Consider the following 15,598-nt stretch of genomic DNA (forward strand, 5'->3'; position numbering starts at 1 on the left):
AGTGTGTTATGTGTGTTCTGTTGTGAGTCTTTGCTAAGCTGCTTTGTTAGCAGTGTAAAACAACACACTTGTATCATCCATGTCCCCAGTCTACACATTCTGAGGCCCGACTTCATAGCAGATTTATTGTTTCTTCATTACTGAAGTAGGGCTACCATCTAGTGGCCAAAGCATGTAGCAGCTGGCTCGCCATTTTGCTTGCTATTTTAACAACTTTGTCACAATTTTGAAATATAAAAAATAGCAAGAATCATTCTTTACTACTAGTGAGAAGAATAAAACTGACAATCTTTCACCAAGGCTTCTAGTCAAGTTGACAGACTAGTTGAATCATGTGTTAGTCCCCTTCTTTGTATATATGAAGATGGAAACTAATTCACAATATAGGCTGGCAGCAAAGGAAATGCTTGGCTCTATTACATGTTATTTTTTGAAAGTAGGTGAAGTACAGGGAGGAATTAACAAAGAATTCCAACTATAGGTGATGAGTGCAGATAAACACAGTCAAGCAACAGAAGCCTGGCTCTTCTACCTGGAAAGGCACAGTGAGTGGATTACCAATTCATTTTTTGACTCTGAAATTTCTTTATGGTCTTTCTAAATAATTTGGACAACTATACCATGTTTCTAAAAAAAATAAAAACAAACCAATTTCTTTCTATGTCAAGAGACAAGGGGAACAAGTTTAAAGCTCTCAGTGGTGAGAAGTAGCTACTGTACAGCTTGGCAATTTCAGCTTTAAGTGATAGATTCAGGCCAAGTGAGAGACCGAGTAAACCACTGAGACACCATCTGTGCAAGCCTAGAATAACTTCACTGCTGGTGCCAGTGCCACCAAGAACTCTGACGGCTCATTGCTCACTTTAAAAACTTAAATGGGCCACCTCCTTTTTCAAGTGCTGGCATATGTTGGCATACTTAAGCAGAGCATTTATTCACTAACAATCTCTTGGCCCGACATGTAAAACTGTAATTCAAAGGCTATAATTTGTTGGTATTCATATTTTTTATTTTCATTCACTGTAACAAAACAGCTTATTTTTTCAGTTGGTAACTTTTTCAGGAAATAAGGAATATGAGGTGACTTTTGGAGTACTTTCTTTCCTAGCTGATGTTCTTTCTAATCTTAAAAACACTGACAAAATAGTTACTGAAATAGAATATATATTCCTATATCACAGACCTTTATGATTTATTAATTATGATCTTCACTGTTTTTGCTATGTGTAGGATGTTTCTTTAGTTTGGTCACTTTCATGTCCAAGAATACAATTAGTCAATTTCATATTAAAAGAGTATGTTGCATTTGTTCTAGAAAAACCTCCTTGTACAAACTTAATACTAAAGTTCCAGCAACTCCACGCTATCATTTGGCTAGATTTCATAATAGAAAGGGCTTTGGAAAGAAATAACCAATAAAAAGTTCTGTTTTTAGATACTCATTGTTATCCCTTTGTTCTGGCTTATTTTGTGGCACTAGGACACTGTGCATGGAGTGTTCACCACTGAGCCACACACATTTCTAGCCCTTTATTGTACATTGTCTCTGCTCGTTTCTTTTGGGGTGATGGTATAAAATTACTACAGTACAGTTATTCTGTTATCTAAGCATGTACAGATTCACATTATGTACTTCCAAGTGAGTCTTGATACTCTTTTTGATGCTATTTTACTGTTACAAATATTTTCCAGTTTAGTGCCTACTTCTGAGTAATAGACTCACTTTTCTAAACTGAAGACAAAGCATAATACTAGCATAAAAGTATGCATTTCATACATAATGTGCAAATACCATGAGAATGATGATAGCAGAGATAGTTAATTATATTTTCTGAGTGACTAGTATAGTTTTTTCTTTGTCCAATAAGCTGGTGGAATTTCCTAAAAAGTGGGATTTCATAACTTTTCTCTTTAAAATCCATAAGCTTCATGGACACCAGTTGCTGGAAGACCACAGACTGCTATAGGCTCAGCCATGTTAAAAAATAGCAAACTAGAAAGAATGAAGAACATTTATCCTTTACTTTTCTGTTCATTAGCCTCTTTTCTATGAATAAATTCTAAATAAAACATAATTTCTGAGATTTTGTTTTTTGAGACAGCACCAGGCTGGTCCCAAACTTCAGATCCTTTTGCCTCAGCCTCTTAAATACCTGGGTTTATAAGAAAACACTGAAAAACTTAAATTATGCTGTTAATGTGCCCTAAGCTTCCAGAACAGCCAGTGACCAAAACTCAGTAATTCTCCTTGGAGCTGCAGAATTAATGTAGAGTTCTTTTAAAAACCTGTGTGTGTGTGTGTGTGTGCATGTGCATGCATGCACCTGCAAACAGACATGTGGAGGCCAGAGAACAACCTGTGGTAGTTAGTTATATCCCCCTTCCATGTGGTTTCTGGGGGACTGAACTCTACTCATTACACTTGATGGCAAGCACCTTTAATTGCTGAGCCATCTCACGGATAAAGACTCCTTAAGTAATAATTTCCTAGGGCCAGGAATATCACTCAGTTGTAGAATACTTGTCTAGACTCATAAAGGAAAAAATTTAACAATAGAATTATTTCTCTCGCCGGGCAGTGGTGGCGCACGCCTTTAATCCCAGCACTTGGGAGGCAGAGGCAGGCAGATTTCTGAGTTCGAGGCCAGCCTGGTCTACAGAGTGAGTTCCCAGAAACCCTGTCTTGAAAAAACAAAAAACCAACCAACCAAACAAACAAAAAGAATTATTTTTCTCACTTACTTAATAAATATTTAATGTGCATCTATTAAGTGACATATTCAAGTACTAGTGCCAGATAAATAAAATATGCCAATAAAGTCCCTGTTCTCATGTAGTTTATATTATAGAAGAGACAGACAATAAGCATAAACATTAAATATCAGAAAAGAGTTAAAAAATAAAGCAGACAGTGTTCAGAGGCTATGTAAGCAAGTATCGGGAAGTAAGTGTGAGTGTGGATGGGAATGTGTAGAAGAGCATTCTGTATCAAGGAACGAGGAAGAACAAAGCATCTGAAGTAGAAATGGGCTTGCCCAGATATGGTGAGGAGAGAGAGAGAATTAATGTCATCAAGCAAGGTTGGTTCAACATAAGCAAATCAGTGAGTATATTGACCACATAACTGTATGTACAGACAGAAATCACAAGGTCATCTTGATAGATACAGAACAGGAAATTGACAAGTTAGTCAAGCCTTAATGATAAAAGTATTAGAGAAATTAGAAATAAATGGAACATATCCCAAAATAATAAAGCTGTTATGTGACATATCTTTAAGGCAACACTATACTAGTAGGAGAAAAGTGATAGCATTTTCTCTAAAAATCTAGAACAAGACAAGGACGTTCACTATCTCCCCTCTTCTAAGACTTAGCTAGAGCTGTAAGAAAAAAAAAAGACATAAAAGGAATACAGTCAGGAAAGGAAGAGGTAAGATTCTTTATTTGCAGATGACAAGATTCTTCCACTCCACAAGAAAACTCCTAGATGTAATAAATATATTCAGTCAGTTGCAGGGCAGAATCAACGTATAAGAATCAATACCCTTTATAAATACAATAACAAACTTGCTGAGAAATAAATTAGAAAAAATATACCATTCAGGATAGTGCTCCCCCCCAATAAAATATATAGGAATAAATCTAAGAAGGTAAAAGATCTCTACCAAAAAAAAAAAAACCCACTGAAAAACAAAACAAAAAACCCTTTAAGAAAATAAACCAGAAGGCATCAGATAAGAGAATGACCTTCTATGCTTCTGGATTGGCAAAATTAATATTGTGAAAGTGGCTATAGATTCAATGCAATCCTTATCAATCCTAAAATTCATATGGAAACAGAAGACCATGCAACCTAAGCAATCCTAAGCAGAAGAACAATGCCAATGGTAATACACATTCTTTTGTTTGTTTGTTTTTGTTTTTCGAGACAGGGTTTCTCTGTATAGCCCTGGCTGTCCTGGAACTCACTCTGTACACCAGGCTGGCCTCGAACTCAGAAATCCGCCTGCCTCTGCCCCCCCAAGTGCTGTGGGATTAAAGGTGTGTGTCACCACTGCCTGGCTGGTAATACACATTCTTAACCTCAAACTATACTCCAAAGTCATAGTGACATAGGCAGCATTATACTAGCATGAAAAGAAATATCAGCCAGTGGAACAATACAGGATTCCCTCCAGATAAACCTACATATCTATGGACACACCTAATTTTTGATAAAAATATCAAGACCATACAGTGCTGGGAATCTGGATAATCATCCATAGATGCATGAAACCAGAACTGTTTTACACACACACACACACCCCTCCCCTAAACATGTGGAAAGAGAGCTAATTCTAAGTGGACCAAGGACCTTAATTTAAATCCTGAAATGATTAAACTATGAGAGGAAAACAAACATTCCAGCATACAGCTATAAGAAATAATTTTCTGGGGCTGGAGAGATGGCTCAGTGGTTAAGAGCACTGACTGCTCTTCCAGAGGACCTGAGTTCAATCCCCAGCAACCACATGGTGGCTCACAACCATCTGTAATGGGATCTGATACCCTCTTCTGGTGTGTCTGAAGACAGCAACAGTGTACTCATATACATTACATGAAAAATAAATCTTTAAAAAATACTTTTCTGTATAAAACCCCAATAGCACAGGAAATAGCCTTAAGAATTAACAAATGGACTTTGATACAAAGTTTAAAAGTTATTATACAGCAAGTGAAATTATCAGTTAAGTGAACGGAACCCTATGGAATGGGAGAAAAATCTTTATCAGTTATACTTCAGACAAGGCAAGTTAAGATCTTATAAAAATTATAAAAATGAACCTCCCATACTCACAAACTGACAGTCAATAAATAGGACAATGAAAAGAACCGACAGTTCTAAAAGAAGAAAGAAGTCTGGGGAGATGGCTCAGTCATACAAGCATAAGGACCTGGCTTCAGAGTGCCAGCAGTCACATAGGTAGCTGGACATGGTGGTTGGTGCATGCCTGAACCCCTGGCTCTGTAATTGGGGCAGAAAAAGGTGGGCCCCTAGGGTTTGCAGGCCAGCCAGTCCGGCTAATCAATGATCTCTAGACCCAGAGAGAACTCTGCCTCAAAAAATAAAGTAGAAAATGACAGAGGAAAATACTTTCTGTAGATTTCTGGCCTGTATAGATCTACACACACACACACACACACACACACACCAACAAAAATGCCATGTAATAGTAATATTAACTTTATTATTATTAGATTTGAGACCCAATTCACAGGATGAAATTTATGTCTGATACTTGGACAAAAGCCCATGCATGGGAAGTTACAGACCTTAGTGGAGAATCTACTGTTGTTTTATAAATGGACATGTCAGCTTTCTAAATATATTTATACCAGAGACTATGCTGTTCTCAGTTTTGTTCAAAGAAGCTTCCCTTTACACTGGGTGGGTAAGTAGATTCAATTGGTAAAAATGCTGAAAATGTTTGAGTGCTTACACTCATAAGACATCTGTATTACCCTTTTCAAGACCAAAGGAACAGTGAGGAAGAAGAAGTAGAAAGAATGTAAGAACCAGAGGATAGGGAGGACTGCTATTTTCTGGACATGGTATCATGCAGTGGCCATTGCAATCATGAACACTTAGAATTGTGTTATCTGCTCAAGACTTACACAATGCTGGGTCCCTCAATACTTCACTGTATTGCCCATGCTCTACTAAATAACTTCCTCCCATGCTACTGTAACCAAGTCCAGTTGAACTCAATGGGTCCCAAAACAACAAAGAGCCATGAAAGTTAAAAGGGAAAGGGTTAAGCAGGAATGAGAGGGTAATGGAAGATGAATATGATTGAATACATTGTATACAATCTTTGAAATTATCCATGAGAAATCTATCACAAGGCATGATTCACCATTATTTTTCTTTCCTTTTCTCCTCCTTCATGATTTGACCCAGGATCTCACTCAGTAGCCCAGGCTGGCCTGGAACTCATTATATAGCCAAATCTGGTCTTGAACTTGCTTGTGATTCTTCAGTGCTATAGGACTGTAAGCATGGACCACCATGACTGGCTACATTTTCAAATACAGTGAACAATTCCTTTGTTCTTGATATTAGAATCTATCCTTTGTAACATTTTCCCTCACCCCAATAAAGGTTGAAAAAATATACAAATAACCAACAAAAATTTTAAAAAGTGTTCAACTAACTGTTCCCTTACTCTCCAGGGAAATGCAGATTAAAACTATTTTGTGATTCTATCATATCGCAGCTAGAAGAGTTATCATGAAGAAAACAGACAAAAAGAAAACAATCTAGAGAGATGGCTCAATGGTTAAGCATATACTGTTCTCCTAGAGAACCCAAGTTTAGATAGATCCTAGCATCCAGGCCAGGTGGCTTACAACTGCCAGGGAATCCAACACCTCTTCTGGACACTGTAGGTGTGCATGAGCCTGTATTCTGGCAAACATGTAAACATACATGTATATCATATACGTTGTGGTTTGAATAAGACTGGCCTTCATAGGTTCATATATTTAAATGTTTAGTCCCCAGTTAATGAATCGTTTAGGATTAGAAACTGTGGCCTTGTTGGAGAGGTGTTTCTCTGGAGGTGGGCCTTGAAGTGTCAGAGGCCCACAGGAGACAGTCTCAATCTCTCTCTGCCTCCATCTTGTGAATCATATGTAGGATCTCAGCTGCTGTTGTAGTGCCCTGTCTGCCAGCCTGCAGGTCATAGACTAACACTCTGAAACTGTAAGCAATCTCACAATTAAATTCTTCTTTCCACATGTTGCCTTAGTTATGGTGTTCCACCACAGCAACAGAACAGGAACTAAGACATGCAAATTTTTGCTTTGTTTTGTTTTGTTTTAAAGGAGATGACAAAAATGCTGTTGAGAATGTAGGGAAAGAGTAATCCTTATTACAGCTTGTAGGGGTGGAAAATAGTATAGCAATTATGGAAATCAGTATGGAAGGAAGGCTTTAAAAACTTAAAGACAGAACTATTATATGACCCATCTGTACCACTCTTGGGCATTTACCTAAATGTCTCTATTCTATTACAAAGATAAATATATATATATATATATATTTTTTTTTCTATGTTTAATGATACAGTCTTCCCACTAACAAGGAAATAAAACCAGCTTAGATGTTTATCAGTAAATCAGTGGACAATGAAAAAATATAGATACACAAAGGACTTTTATTTAGCAATAAGGAGAATGAAATTCACAGGAAGATAGATGGATCTGGAAGCTACTGTATTAAGTAAGTTAAGCCAGACTCAGAAAGACAAATACTGCACATTATTTTTCCTATATGGATCCTAGTTTTGAAAGGTTTATTTATTTTTATTTTATGTGTATGAGTGTTTTACCAGTCTGCATGTCAGTGTACCATGTGCGTGCAGTGTTACAGAGGTCAGAAAAGGGGGACCAGGTCCCCCAGAAGTGGACTTATAGATGGTAGAGCTGCCATGTGGATGCTGGAAACTGATCCCAGGTCTTCTGCAAGAGCAGGAAGTGCTCTTAGCTGCTGAGCCCTTTCTCCAGCTCCAGGATCCATTTTTAATGTTTGTATTTGTGAGGGAGGCTGAGTGTGGGCATGGGCTATGAAATGTGAAGCAGAACTACAGAGGGGAAGAGAGGTGTAACAGCGAGAGGAGGGCAGCAGAGCACATGTGACATGAAAACAGAGAGGGTCACAGAGAGCAGGAGAACCAGGAGGATAGGAGAATCAATCAAAACAACTTTCCCTAAAATTCCATAATGAAACATTACTTTGTATGCTAGTCATAGAACATTAGTGAGCAAAACTGCACAGGTATGAGGGAGACAAGGAAGTACTGACAGATTGTGGGTTTTATTCCAAGTGAGATGGGAAACTACGGGAAGGTTGGAGCAGAGCAGTCATGTGATCTGACTTGTACTTTTAAAGAGTAACTGTTTTGGGAAGATTAGTCTGTATAGGCTGTGATGGTAGAAACAAAAAGACCAATCAGAAGCCATCCAAGTGAGCAAGTACTTGGACTGCGGGGAGACAGTGGCTACTGAGCAATGCTAACTTCTGATGTAGTCTGCCATGATAAGGACACCACCTTCTGGATAGAAAAAAGTTACATTTTATTTATTTTAAAATTTAATCTTCTATCTGCCTCTTTCTGGTGTGTGTGTGTGTGTTGTTTGTGTGTGTATGTGCATTCCATGGCATGAGTATGGAGGCCAGAGAATAACTTATGGGAGTTGGTTCTCTTTTTCCACCATATTGTTCTAGGTACCAAACTTGGGTAACTAGGCTTGCTAGCTAGGCTGCTAAGCCTCTTTTGTTTGCTTGTTTTGGAGACAAGCTCTCTATGTAGTTCTGGCTGTTCTAAAACTTGCTGTGTAGAACTGGCTGGTCTCCAAACTCATAGAAATTCACTAGTCTCTGCCTCCTGAGTGCTTGGCTTAAAGGTAGATATCACCATGTCTAGCTGCTGAGCTTTTTTACTGGCCAAAATCTTACCAAGTATTTTAGCATCAAAAGAGAAACAATGGAAAAGCAAAAGCACATTCCAACAGGGAGAAATACTCAAATAACATAGTAGCCATTTGTTATATTAGAACTATACTCTGAGAATGACAGAATTCTCCCCAGAGGAGACTGTCCTAATTACCTGAGTTATCTAGGTAAGCTATTGGTAAAGGCTGTCTCACTTGAGTGTATCTGTGGATATCAAGTGTGCCTTGAGCTTGTGTTTTGAATACCTCTCCCCTAGACGATCCTGGGGTTATGTGGGCAGAGATTGCACTGCTGGCCTGTACCTTGTCACTAGAGATGACCTGTGGCTCATCAGATCACACTAGCTGACAAACAAGGAGTGTGAGCACCTCATACACTGGAATTGTGAGCATGTTGTTTTAGATTCCCATATGTTTTGTTCTGTTTACACATAAGCTACTTATTATCCTCTAGACACAATTTTAGGGGCCTAGAGACATCTTTTTTTGAGGGAAATAACTGTGGACAGTTATTTTCAGTATTATTTAGAAATGCTGAAGCTCACCAAATATGAAAATCTGTAACAGTAAAGACATTGGGTAGAGAGGTGGATTAGAAGTTAAGCTGCACTTCCAGAGGACCCAGGTTCAATCCCCAGCATCCACATGGTGCCTCACGACAGTCTTCTAGTTCCAGTTCTAGGGGATCTGATGCCTTCTCTTAGCTTCCTCAGGCACCGCATACACATGAACACAGACATACATGGAAGCAAAATGCCCATAAAAATAAAAATAAATCTCGAAAAAGAGTAAATGTATGCCTTATAATACTAGACAGAATATTAGTGCAATTTTATACCACAGTCTTCTTTTAAGTATTGACCCACATGTGAAGGGATATGAATACAAATAAATTATCCACTTATTTTCACTTTTTACCTTATTTCCATTTAAAGTAATCATTATAGACCAAAGTACCTTTTGCATAACACTGTGAAAGCCTGGATACAAGGTAACAATAAAGAGGTGACTTAAGCCGTGTTATTACAACAAATCAGTACTCATCTTACCGTGGTGATGTAGCGGGAATGGAATTCTGGAGCATCTTTCAGGAAAGTGAGGCCAGGGTGTGTATCTACCACATCCTTAAAAAGATTGAAATCAAAACTAAGTTAACAAAATAAAAAAACAAAACAAAACAAAACAAAACAAAACCTCTTCAGAAGTTTTTCCTTTTTGTGAAATAGGTTGAGCAAATCTTCTATTCTGGAATACTGCATAATACACTGAAAATTTAATTAATTCTTTATTAAAAGCATGTTTATAATACATGATTTTCTACATGAGCACAATATGCTGAAATATAAAAATTTAAATTATTTTTTTAAGCAATTTGTGAGTCAAATGTTTTAGAGGTATGTATGTTCTTCAATCACAGCACAATAAAGGTTACCTGAAAAAGCCATCCCACAAATCTCGGTAGGATTTACTAATAGTTATGACAGAGACAAGCCAACAAAAATGATTTTATTCCTTAATCTAGAGGCATGAAATTTTGGGGGTGAAGAAGCTGAAGAGCCATGCGAATGCCCAACATCTTTGTTTGTTTGTTTAAAAAAAACACACTGTAGCCAGGTGTGCTGGCCCACGTGTCTTTCTACAAGTGAAAGAAGAGATAAGACAGGAAGGTTCCACATTTGAGGCCTGCTTGATATAAAGAAAAAAAAATATGTGGACAAATTTGTTTTTAATTTAAGATTTTATTTATCTTAAAATCTATTATCTTGTTCTTGTGAGGGATTATTAGATAAGACTTTGAAAACTTTTTTTAATGCTTAATTGGAGTTTGAAAGCACTTTATGACCCTAGAGACTATCAGAAATAGTTACTCTAAAATTAATTGCCAGAGGCAACTGCAATGCCAAAACAGACATATCTATTAATTTCTATCCAAACAGCTTAAAACTGGATTTTACTGCTTGTAGATTTGTAAATCTGGAAATAACTTGAGATTTTCAGATGGATTGTGAAAAATATTGCGGAGAAACTTTCTATGCCTTTCTTCCATCTTCCAAAGAGAGTAACCCACAAACCACAGAACAATGATCAAAACTAGGAAATAAACATCTGTACAGTACTTAACTATAGACCCGATTCATATTTCATCACTTCCCAATTCTGTCCCTCTGGTCTATTGCATCTGTCTTTCTGGTCTCTCTGGTCTCTGACCTGTGATTCTTCTTTCCTGTTTTCATGACTGCAATGCTTTTAAAGAATTCTGGTAAGATACATCTCTCAGTTTGGCTTTGTCTTAAGTTTTCCTCAAGCAGATTAAGTTCACATATTTTCATCAGGAACAACCATAAAAGTAATGCTGTGTCCCTTTCTAGTGCACCACACAGGCAATATATGATTAGTCTTGTGACTCAAATTGACCCAGCTTTGGCCATGTGAAACTCTTTCATTTGGGATTCTTCAGATTGCCCCATCATTTGTTCTTTAAGTTCATCTTGTATTTTCCTTTCCCCATATTTTATAGCAACCTTCTAAACATCTGTAGGTCATTTTAGTGGAGAAGAACTTTAGAAGTTGAGTATTGTTGCTATGTGTGCCCATTATTACTGATTATCACTGCTTTCAGACCCTGTAGTAGCATAACTAGGATTTTCATGTTATGTGCCTTTGTTAAACTATATAGATATGTATCAAATACTATGTATTAATAACTCTGATTCCAACCCAGTACCACAAAGTTTACTCATGCTTTCCTTCTTTTCCTTGTAACTATAAAGCGAGAGACCTGGCTTTCTTTTATAATGTAGTTAGTTACTTGCTCAATCCTACTATACCAAAAGAACTACTCTTATTACTATTAAGAAATATACATACTAATATAATATTTGTATGTAGTTGCTTTGGCCTTATTTTTTATTATTTTTTTGGTCTGAGGATTTTATTCATGTCTACAATTGTATTTGATGAAATGTATCCTCCCATTCCCTTCCTTCCATTTCCTCCTTTATTACCTGCCGTTTTCGACCTCCCAACTTCATGTGTTCTTTTTTAAAATCCATCAGGTCCACTTAGTATTTCATGTAAGTGCATGAGTGTAGGACCATTTACTACAACATGGGTAGTTTCTCAAGGACCACATCCCTGAAGAAAGCTGACTTTCCCTCCTTTAGCCATCATGACATAGCTCTGGCAAATATTGTTGTGTATCGATGTCTACCTATTACCTTTGGCTTTTACAATCTTTTTGTCTCTCCTCTGTAATGATTCCTGTCCCACTTAGAGCTGAGCATTCCATATCTTTTATCCTCTGCACACAAACCAATTGTGGGTATTTGTATTAATCACCATCTACTGCAGAAAGAAATAGAACCCAGGCCCTTGGCAAGAACAGCAAGTGCTCTTGGACACTGAGCATCTCTCTAGCCCTGCATATTCTAGGCTAAATGTCACTGAGTCATGGCATATTCTATATGGTTGCATTTCATCACTAGTCATGAAATTGCATTTATTTGCAGTTTTCTCTGCAATATGTTTACCTGATTTGGGTATCAGTAATGTTTGTTTTAGAAATGATCTATAGAGTGTCCATTTCAATACTCTGGAATGATTTATAGAACATAGACTGCCTGGTCCTTGAAAAATTGGACAATTTCTCTTGTGAAACTACCTGTTGTTGGCTTTTTTAGAGAAGTAGTTTATTACTGTCTTTACAACATCTGTAGAAATTAGTCTGTTAAATTTTCCAAATCAAATAAGGGCAATCTGTGTCACATATGTCTTTCTAGAAAATTGTTCATTTCACTTAGGTTTTAAAATTTATTCCCAAAGGGTTTGTATAGTACCCTTCTGTTTTTTAACTAAAAGAATTAATTTAATTTTTACAATACAAATGAAAACACATTTCTGGTTCCATTTCTTCTTTCCCAAATTATTTGATAAGAAGATGGAAGTGAATCTTTCTTGTTATATTGTTATAAAACAGAGTCACAGCACAATAATCTCCTGGAGAAGTAGAATAAATAGAATAAAATTGATATATAGAAGCCTTTCCTTATCTTGATTTGTTTGGATAAGTGGGTATAACCAAGGGACAGCGGCTCTAACGGTTGGAGGCCCATGTGTCACCAGCATGTCATCTCCCATAAACAGCCTCTTTCCAGGTTCCACTGGTATTATCTTAAGAGAAGGGCCTATCACTGCCATCATGTGAGGACTTCTGTGGGATCCTGGCATCATACCAAGGTAAGACAAAATGGGGAGAATAGAGGTAGGCAGGATTATGTCCTACAGGAAGAGGGGAATATGGAGTTGCAGGTGTCTTTCTTTGTTGGAATGCAGCCATTGGTGTTGTCAGGCAGGCTCTGAGTTAGGTCTTCCATTTGTCAGTGTCAGTTAGGGCTGACGCTGCACTCTGTTTGTCTTCTACCTAGTGCACTTTCCTAGTGTCTTTCTCATGGATGAAGTCATGGGTGAGGTATGAATTTCAATAATTAGAACAGAACTTAGGCATGTTGCTCTGCAGGCCATCAGCCACTCTGTTCCAAGCCCACTACCAAAATGACATAGAAATGACTAAAATAGTCTTCTGTGATGTTAACTTTTCTTCTGTTTGAATGTAGGCAATTCCATACTTGAGATTGTTAGTACTTTATTCATTTTCCTCTTTTTGAAGAAATGCATTTGGGGATACAGACATGGCCCAGTAGTTTAGAGCACTGGCGCTCTTCTAGATAATCTAGGTTTAATTCCCAGTACCCACATGGTAGCTTTCAACCATCTTTAACTCCAGTCCCAGGGGATTCAACATCCTTTTTTGGCCTCCATTGGCACCAGGCATGCATGTGGTGCCCAGATATATATATATATATATAGACAAAACACTCATACATATAAAGTAAGTAAACAGAAATTTAAGAATGTATTTACTTTTTTTTAAATTAAAGCTAGTATAAAAAGCAATGGTTTTTATCAAGGCATTTTCATACATAGAAGTCATTAGAGTTTTGTTCTTACTTATCTGTTTCCCATAATGCCTTTCCCTAGTCTTCCTGGGACATTGTTGCTGGTTCCCTTCTTTCAAAAAAGCCGTTTATTCTAGCATATACATTGTACTACCCTCTCTTTCCCTGAATCCCTTAAGCTTTCTTCTTTTCATCCCATGGCTTCCTTTTTACTTTCAAGGCATTCTTCCATACACATGTGCATGCACATGCACGTGCGCGTGCACACACACACACACACACACACACACACACACTTAAATCTAGAACCCTCATGTGAGAAAACATAAAGGATTTGTCTGAGTCTAGATTATTTTATTTGCTCTCCAGTCCCTTTAAATTATTCTGCAAACATCATAATCTAATTTCCTCTGTAGATAAAAAATATTCCATTGTGCACACACACACACACACACACACACACACACACACACCCCTTTTCTTTTGATCAAATTAGTTAATATTGTTAAGCACTAGATTTCAATTTAAGCCTTTAATCCTAGTACTCCAGAGCCAGAGGCAAAGGCAGGCAGATCTCTATGAATCTGAGGTCAGCCTAGTCTACCTGGGAAGTTCCAGGCCACCCATGGCTACATAGTGAGATATTGTTTCAAAATAAAAACAAAAATAAAATAAAACAAATTTCAATTTAGCAAAATTGCTATTGGTTTTTCTGTTCTCTGCCTCTTTATTTCTTAATATTGGGGGCTAGGTTGACAGGTACACAGGGTTAACTATACTACATTTCCCCCTCCATTTGTGTATGATCAAAATTATCCATAACAAGGCTGGGCATAGTGATACACACCTGTAATCCCAGCACCCAGGAGGTTCAGCAGAAGGACTGTAAATTCAAGAACACCCTGGCCTCCACAGTGAGTTTGAAGTTAGTCTTAGCTATATAGTAAAACCACTTCCAGATATATACTTAAAACACTTTTCAGATGGGCATGGTGGTGCATGCCTTTAATCCTAGCACTTGGGAGGCAGAGGTGAGCAAGCAGATCTCTGAGTTTGAGTTCCAGGTCAGCCAGAGCTATATAATGAGATCTTGCCTCAAAGAAACAAACAAAACAAACTCAAAACAAAATAAAACCAAACCAAATTAAAACAATAAAACACTTTTTCACAGTAAAAACTTTAAAGGACTGGGTGGGTTATATAGCTCAGTTGATAGTGTGCCTAGCATGTATGAAGCCCTGGGTTTGACACCCAACATCTCAAACATGTATGGTGGTACCAGTGTATAATCCCAGTACTTGGAGGTACAGGTAGGAAGATCATGAGTTCAAGGTCATCCTACACACCATTCCTGCTTCTCTCTGCAAGTTCCTTTCTTGCTTTTATGTCTTTTTGTTTTATTTTGTTATTCCCTGATTTTAAGCAGGGTTCTGTGTGTGACCACAGGTTTGGAACTCTCTGTAGGAACCTGGTAGGCTCATCATTAGGTACACTACTAAAGGAAATGACTGTCCCGTCTTCAGAATATACAATAGCCAGTAATTCAGCAGGTAAGGTGGGCTGGTTAGTTTTTGTCAACCTGACAATTAGACAAATGTGGGAAGAGGAATCTCAATGGAGGAACTGTCTCCATTAGACTGGCCTGGAGGCATGCCTGTGGAACATTTTCTTGATTAATGATTGATGTGGAAGGCCCAGCTCACTGTGGGTGGGAGCATCTCTGGGCAGGCAGTCTTGAGTGGTATAAGAACAAGAATAAGTCATGGGAAGCAAGTCAATAAGCAGCTCTCCTCCATGGTTCCTGCCTTGACTTCCCTCAGTGATGCACTGTGATAGAGACATGTAAGCCAAATAAACCCTTTCCTTCTCAAGTTGCTTTGGGTTAGTGTTTTGTCATAGCAACAGAGAGGCAAATTAGGATGGAAGGTTAAGGCCCCATGATCCCCCTCCCTGAACTATGGCGGGTGATAAGCCCAGTTTTGTATAAGCCCAGTGCAAACAACTGCAGGTGCTATGAGCGGATTTGCAATGGCTGTGCCATGAAATGATAACATTTCACAGTCTTTCTCCCTGTCTTCCAGCTCTTACATTCTTTCTACTCCTTTTTCCGTGATATTTTCTGAGCCTCAGATGAGTGGTATAAAT

General features: G+C 37.8%; 1 protein-coding gene across 1 annotated transcript in view; it reads right to left on the minus strand.

The window, feature by feature from the left end:
• The window catches only part of Ppp2r3a (protein phosphatase 2 regulatory subunit B''alpha), a 100,521-nt gene that overhangs the window by 47,075 nt on the left and 37,848 nt on the right, over window positions 1–15,598 (minus strand). Inside the window, exon 5 of the mRNA XM_028788042.1 lies at window positions 9,548–9,622. Within this exon, the coding sequence (XP_028643875.1) occupies window positions 9,548–9,622 (75 nt within the window). The remainder of the gene's footprint in view (window positions 1–9,547; window positions 9,623–15,598) is intronic.

Source organism: Grammomys surdaster, unplaced genomic scaffold, assembly GCF_004785775.1.
Source record: "Grammomys surdaster isolate TR1022 unplaced genomic scaffold, NIH_TR_1.0 125698, whole genome shotgun sequence".
NCBI classification, from domain to species: domain Eukaryota; kingdom Metazoa; phylum Chordata; class Mammalia; order Rodentia; family Muridae; genus Grammomys; species Grammomys surdaster.